This window comes from Nestor notabilis, unplaced genomic scaffold (genome assembly GCF_000696875.1).
Source record: "Nestor notabilis isolate BGI_N333 unplaced genomic scaffold, ASM69687v1 scaffold31621, whole genome shotgun sequence".
NCBI classification, from domain to species: domain Eukaryota; kingdom Metazoa; phylum Chordata; class Aves; order Psittaciformes; family Psittacidae; genus Nestor; species Nestor notabilis.
In genome coordinates this window covers 6613-13549 of record NW_009913889.1, presented here as the reverse complement: position 1 = coordinate 13549, position 6937 = coordinate 6613, and the positions used below count along the sequence as shown (strand labels likewise).

General features: G+C 42.0%; 1 protein-coding gene across 1 annotated transcript; it reads left to right on the top strand.

The window, feature by feature from the left end:
* Positions 1–539: 539 nt before the first annotated feature.
* Positions 540–5879, top strand: LOC104412641 (dual specificity tyrosine-phosphorylation-regulated kinase 3-like). Its single transcript, XM_010023404.1, has 2 exons — positions 540–647; positions 4308–5879. The coding sequence occupies exons 1-2, from the start codon at positions 564–566 to the stop codon at positions 5877–5879; spliced, it is 1656 nt and encodes a 551-aa protein (XP_010021706.1). The 5' UTR covers positions 540–563.
* The last annotated feature ends 1058 nt before the right edge of the window (positions 5880–6937 follow it).

Here is a 6937-nt window from a genome sequence, read left to right as displayed (position 1 = left end):
GTGCGGAGCCAGCCGCGTTAAACGCTGCATTTCTCGGTTCTTGAACGGTTATTTGCCCGCAGTTACGGTGCAAACGGGCACGCGACCGTTTTGTTTCACCCCCCCTCTTGCGGCAAATCGAACTGTAATTCCCTCTTAGCGCTTTTAATGAGTAGCCGTCTTTAAAGGATAGTCCTATCAAGTATTCAAGTTACGCTCGTTTTCGGTTGTCCCTCTCCATGAGGCCACTTCGGGATTATCCTACTTAAGGGAAAACGGGCAGTGTGTCTGTTGGTGTTTATTAAGGATGTATTTGCAGTGCAAAAGCTGATTTTTAAAGAAGCTCTAAATTAAAAGACTCGCAAATTAAGATTTCTCGGGAGCTTTGCATTCTGTTGTGGTATTGAAACACAGTTAAATTCTAAATATCGTTTATTAAATGAATAAGAACTGATGATTTTACAGACTGAAATGTGCTGAGACACATTTCAGCTTTGTCTGTATAGCTGTGAATTGTTGTGACTAACTGGTTTGTGTGTGGGACGTTTGCAGCCAGGTTCGGAGATGGATTGTACGACTCCTACATGAGGATAGATCAAATTAGGTACCAAGAGGCTACAAATGAAGAACACAGCCCCGCAGGACTTCCTGCCCTGGGAAGAGCTAATGTGAGTATTTTAAAGCCGTCTGGGTCTTCAGGTTGTGTTGTGTGGAAGTGAGAACTGTCAAGGAGTTAGATATCTCTCTACAAAGAATAAATCAAAGTGGGATGTGCAGCTTTGTAGCAGTTTATTAACACGATTGCTTATTGCTTTTACTAAGCCTAGAAATGATGTGTTACTGTGTTCAACATAGAGCTTACTAGGCAGCCTCAGAAATCCTATCTTACTATCCTCAGCCCATTGTAATCAAGACAGTTGTTTTCCAGAAGGTTGAAGCATTGTGCCATGTCACCTTGTACGCTGGTAAGTATGTAAATCCACAGATGCTTTGTTTTACCTCGTACACGGTTCCATTTTAGCTTCCCTCATGAAAATGCAGAGAGATAAGTACTTGGGAACAGTAGGAGGAGCAGTGTGGGTTTGCATGGCTGCCAAACATCTCACAAAAGTATCTTTCTCCTCAGAAAACTTTGCCATTATCTGCTGCTTTGCTTGCTAGCAAAAGAGCTCTTTATGGAGTGAAGGTGTTAACGTGCTTCTTCGTAAGCATACTGTTTCCTCAGCAGATGTGGAGTTACGAGAGCTTTCCCTTCAGCTGAGCACTCGTGCTCATGTTTAGCTGTACAGTGATCTGACCTTTATATGCTTTTTAAACGTGATTTGGCTCTCATTGAATTCTGGCAGAAGCGAAGAACCTTGAGCTTAAAAAAACCCCACTTTCTAAGAAGTGAAAATAGACTCTTCACCGAGTCAGAAGCATTTGAAGATCATCACCTCGTGGGAATGTACTGCAGCAGATATTAGCTTGGTCCATGCCGTTCACTGGGCAAACTCAGTAGCATGGGTCTGTGTTTTCCCTTTTTGGCAATACTGAGAGCGAGCAGAGGAAATACAGAGATTTGTTGAGTAATGGAGTTTGAAGAGCAGTGGGTTGTTTGGGGTTTTTTGCAGGGACGTGGCAACTTTTAAGCTGCAGTTTTTAAGTCATGGTGTAACTTGAGTTGTTCATAACCAAGCAGAAACCGGAATGGAACTATCTAGTTAAATACAAATATAACTATAACTCTGTGACTATTGTGCTTCCCACTCTTCATCTGTATTTTGTCCATAAAGCCTGTTTACTTCTTAAGGCAAGATTAAGGATTATAAAGTGCTTAGTTTGGCCATGATGACACATCATAAAAATACAACCCTAGTGGTATCTTGTGAGCAGGAAGTGAGATGAAGCGTGCAAGGATGAACACCACGGTGCTCAGTTTTAATGCGAAAATATCTGGAAAGAAGTGATACTTGTTTTCCTTCATGCAAGATTTTGTTATTACAATGTAATGTTCCATGACAGTTCAAGGGTTCTGATGTCTGCAGCTGTACATTCTTTTCATCTCGGCTATAAGAGAACACAAACATCTCTGCTTTGAGAGTACATGGCTTTAATTCAGTTTGTTTAATTCAGAAAACAACCAATGCGCTTGTGCAAAACCAGTTGTGTGGGAACTGGGTTAAATGTTTCTTTCTCAGTTAAAATAGTTCTGTAAGTATGTGAGAATCTTTTTTGTCAGTTGAATTTCTTGGCTGCAAATAGCACTTTATCAATAAAACAAAACCTGTGCAGCCTGTGATTTGTAAAAAGAAGCTGTTGAAAGAAAGCTCGTGGTCCCCAGAAGTCATCTGACTTTGAGTGTAGCTCTTCTGAGTTCAAGTTAAGACTGATCTATATTTGTGTCTCCTTGTCACGTGGCAAATGATTTTGGTCTTCTGAGGATGAAAATGGAGTTCTTGCTGCTTGAGTGGCTGTTGAGTTGGGTTTGAGATCCCAAGCTGTAGTTTCCTCATTAAGAAAGAGTTCCAGGACAAATGGAATTATGAATCCCGCCCTTATTTAGGGATTCAAAGGTACCAAATGTTTGCTACAAACAGCAGCATTAGCAACAGCAGTTGCTGATGTAGCACTGGTTGCAGGGCTTGAGCACTTCATCGTGTTGCTACAACTGATGATGTTCAGACTGTTAACACCATTTTTTGGGCTTCTACTATAGGACAGGCTTGGTTTGGTTTGGTTTTCCCCTTCTCTCCTGTCCCCCCTCATGAAAACTTCAGAAAACAAACAAGTGTGAACCTTGTTCTGTGCTTATGTTTCTCTCCACACTCTCTGTTGGAGTCTGCTGGACTAAATAGTCTTTTAGGCAGCTCTGAACATATGTTATTCTTATCTCAGAGGTTCAGCCAGGCTCCGAGAAAAAGGCGTTTATTCGAAGCTACCAGGGTTGGGCTTTGTTTTTGTCTCTCAGGCTTTCTGGAAAGGCGTGTCCCTTCCAGTGTACTGTATTTTTGGGGTTGATAGGGCCCAGAGTAGTGCAACTTGTTAGGATATATCCGACAGCCCCTACTCACCATTGATAAGGACTGACTTCTGCAGGAAATGCCATTTTTGGGGGGCTTGCGAGCAAGAGTTAACATTTCAAGGCAGCACCAACAAACAGACTCTTTAAGAGATGTGTGTAGTTGTTTTTGGCAAGAACATTCACTTCCCTTATTTACCGAGTGTGCCGAGATGTTGGATTGTATGTAACTAAAAAGGAATTTGGTTTTATTGCTGTGGATCTGCAGGTTTATTTATATTTTTTGCTCGATTCCTCTGTAGTTATTTTGGTTTTCAGGGCTTCGCTTTGGCATGTGCCTCAAGTCTTTATTTTTAGATTAAAGGCCAAAATGGAAAACAGATGTTGCTCCTCTAAGGCATGGCTTCTGCAGGGTTGCATGGGATAAGACACCACCTCTCTGCTGTTGATCAGCATGGAGCATCAGTGAGTAGACAAGGGGGATAACTGCTCTTATAGTAAGGAGCAGAGCTGCAGGGAGTTCAGCATTTACTAGACTGTAAAAATAACACTCTGAGTCATTTCACAGTGCTTTTCTTGCCTTTGATATGCTCATTTCAGATGTAAATAGCTTAATATATGGCGGTGAGAGGCAGTGGTTACAGACTACTGTCAACTAAGTTGGAGTAAGAGGTTTCAATTATTCAAAGTCTGTCTTAAGATACTTGTGTGGTTCTCATGATTTTCAATGGAGTTGTGGATATGATGGTATTTCCCCTTCAAAAAAAACCCACTTACTTACTCTTAAGTGTGGTTCATCTTGCTCTGTCACCCTTCTGCTCCTCGCTCAGCCCATTCCACCAGCCTCATGTCACCTGCTCTCATTTCTTTGTCTTCCTCTGGCACACTTGTCTCTGCCCTATTCCTGATGCTTCTCTGTGCATTGATGTTACATTGCATGTTTCAGACAGGTGCAGCTTGCATCTGTCCTTGGTTGTGTTTGCTGCACCCACGGTTCGAGCTAAACATAGCTACTCCCCGGCTGTTTGCTGACTGGAGCATACTAGGAGAGATAGGTACTGTGTCCTTGTGGAGTGTCTGACTGTCCAGGGTTTACCCTTTATGGACTTAAAAGTACATTGGTGCTTGTTTTAGTAAGCTGCATTCTCTCTTTGTACCCTTCTATAACTATGCTTGTAACTCAAGTGAGTTTAGGGCACGCATTTTACCTTCATTCCTAATAGAAATGCAAAACCTGTTGATGTTTTACACGGTGTTGATTTTATTCTTAGTCTGTGCTTTAAATGGTAAAATAAAGCTTTTCTTTTTTCTCTTCTCTCATCTATAGGTTTCTAGCAACAAACTTGCGATGAAGGATCACTCTCTGACTGGAAGTCAGGTCAAAGTGGAGCAATTATTTGAGGACTCTGGGAACAGAAGGAGCAGCACCCTTCAGACTACGGGAATTACTAGTTCGGAAAGATCTCTTCCTTCACTGACAAAAGATAAAAGCATAGAGAGCATAAGCACTTCGAAAGGTAGTGGTGGTTCCTCAAAAGCACATAAAGCCATTTCCCAAGCTCCAGAGCAAGCTGTCAAACAGTACAAACATCAGTTGTCTGCTTATGAACAGCAAGAGATATTTAATTTTTCTGAGATATACTTTGTGGGTCCAGCTGCAAAAAAGAGGCAAGGGGTAATCGGTGGCCCCAACAACGGAGGCTACGATGACGAACAAGGCAGCTACATTCACGTGCCCCACGACCATCTTGCTTACAGGTATGAAGTTCTCAAAATCATTGGCAAAGGCAGTTTTGGACAAGTTGCTAAAGTCTACGACCACAAACTCCACCAACACTTAGCCTTAAAGATGGTGCGCAATGAAAAGAGATTCCATCGCCAAGCAGCAGAAGAAATCCGCATTCTGGAGCATCTGAAGAAGCAGGATAAAACAGGCAGTATGAATGTTATCCACATGCTGGAAAGCTTCACCTTTCGGAACCACATCTGTATGACGTTTGAACTCTTGAGTATGAACCTGTACGAGCTGATTAAAAGAAATAAGTTTCAGGGCTTCAGTATCCAACTGGTACGCAAGTTTGCTCACTCAATCCTGCAGTGTTTGGATGCCCTTTATAGAAACAAAATCATACACTGTGACTTGAAGCCAGAAAACATCCTCCTAAAACAGCAAGGGAGGAGTGGAATCAAGGTTATAGATTTTGGGTCCAGCTGCTTTGAGCACCAAAGAGTCTACACGTACATTCAGTCTCGATTTTATCGGGCACCAGAGGTAATTTTGGGAAGTCGCTATGGGATGCCCATAGATATGTGGAGTTTTGGCTGTATTCTGGTGGAGCTACTGACTGGATACCCTCTCTTTCCCGGAGAGGATGAGGGAGACCAACTGGCTTGTATGATGGAACTTCTTGGAATGCCACCTCAGAAGCTTTTGGATCAATCCAAGCGAGCCAAGAACTTCATCAACTCTAAGGGTCATCCTCGCTACTGCACTGTGACTACACATGCAGATGGAAGAGTGACCCTTAATGGGAGTCGATCGCGCCGGGGTAAAATCCGAGGTGCTCCAGGGAACAAAGACTGGGTGACAGCACTGAAAGGTTGTGATGATCCCTTGTTTATAGAGTTCTTGAAGGAATGTCTCAGCTGGGATCCTTCCACGCGCATGACACCGGGTCAAGCTTTAAGGCACCCTTGGATTTGTAAACGAACGCCCAAACCACCCAGCACTGACAAACCCTCCACTAAGAGGATTTCTAACTACACAAGTTCTTTCACAGGAATAGGTTCCAAGTTGCCTCCTGTGGTTGGAGTAGCCAACAAGCTGAGGGCTAACTTAACCACTGACTCCAGTGGAGGTATACCTCTATGTACTGTGCTACCCAAACTGGTCAGCTAATGGAAAATGATGCATTTCCAGAATACATCCCTTGTATTTTAATTGTTAATAATGTGTAAGGAAGTTAAATGCAGAGGTTTTTAATGGATTTACTTTTTATTAGAGGCTAAATCTCAACTACAGAAAGCTCCATCAAAATGTATGCATTTCAAGGGCTAACTTTTAATCCAACTGTTTCACTCACAATGTGGTGCATATATTACCTGACTGGGTAGGTCAGCTCAAGCTGTTGAGTAAAATGACAGTTTGGCAGACACGCTATTTAATAATGCTGGGTTAGAAATCAAACTGATTCTAATCAGGACAGTGTAACAGATTCCTTTGCTTAAGACAGCAAGGGAAGTGGATTTAAAATACATGTTTCAGTTCATCTCCAACTGAACTCTTTTTATTCTGGGGAGAGTTTTTACATCAGTTGTCAAAAGCACAAGTGTGTTCATGTAATGCATTAGGAACTTACTTGCAAACTGCTAACTTATGCTTAAAGAATTTAATTTCTTTGCACTGATTTCCCCTCAATCTATCCTGACTGAGATTTTTAAAGCTACCATGGGATGTAGACACCAAAGGAATTTGGTGTTGCAGTTTTATCGTCTGAATATTACTTTTTTTTCTCCAAAGGAGCATAGAAATGCCCTGAAACACGGGATATAGCTCAATCCAACTAACAGCTTCTCTACAGTTTATTTCCTGTAGAAGTGTATGGAAACTGGGAGGGGAATTCAGGATCAGGACTGGTCCATCCCACGTGTGGGCTAATGAATCAATTACATGTTTCTTTGGAGCTCAGATTTACACTTTTTCAGCATCAGTTCTGTCAGGTGCGTGTGTTTGTTTTCCTGTGTTGTTCCCAAACCAAAAATGTTGAATTTAAAGAGCTGGTTTATACACCCCTTTGAGATTCTGGTCAGCTTAATGTCTATTTTTTAACCTATAGAGTGAATTCCTTTGCATTACATGGAGCTCTTTTAATACAAAGCAAACATGCCACCCCTATCAGACAGTACAAGTTTGTAAGGCCTAGGGCTGTAAATAGAAACTGGGAATGAAGGGGCACA

Excerpts from the sequence above, each read along its gene's own strand:
- LOC104412641 (XM_010023404.1), top strand. The coding sequence starts at position 564 with ATGAGGATAGATCAAATTAGGTACCAAGAGGCTACAAATGAAGAACAC. Across the intron at positions 648-4,307 it reads CTGCCCTGGGAAGAGCTAAT|GTTTCTAGCAACAAACTTGC; the intron begins GTGAGTATTTTA and ends TCTCATCTATAG.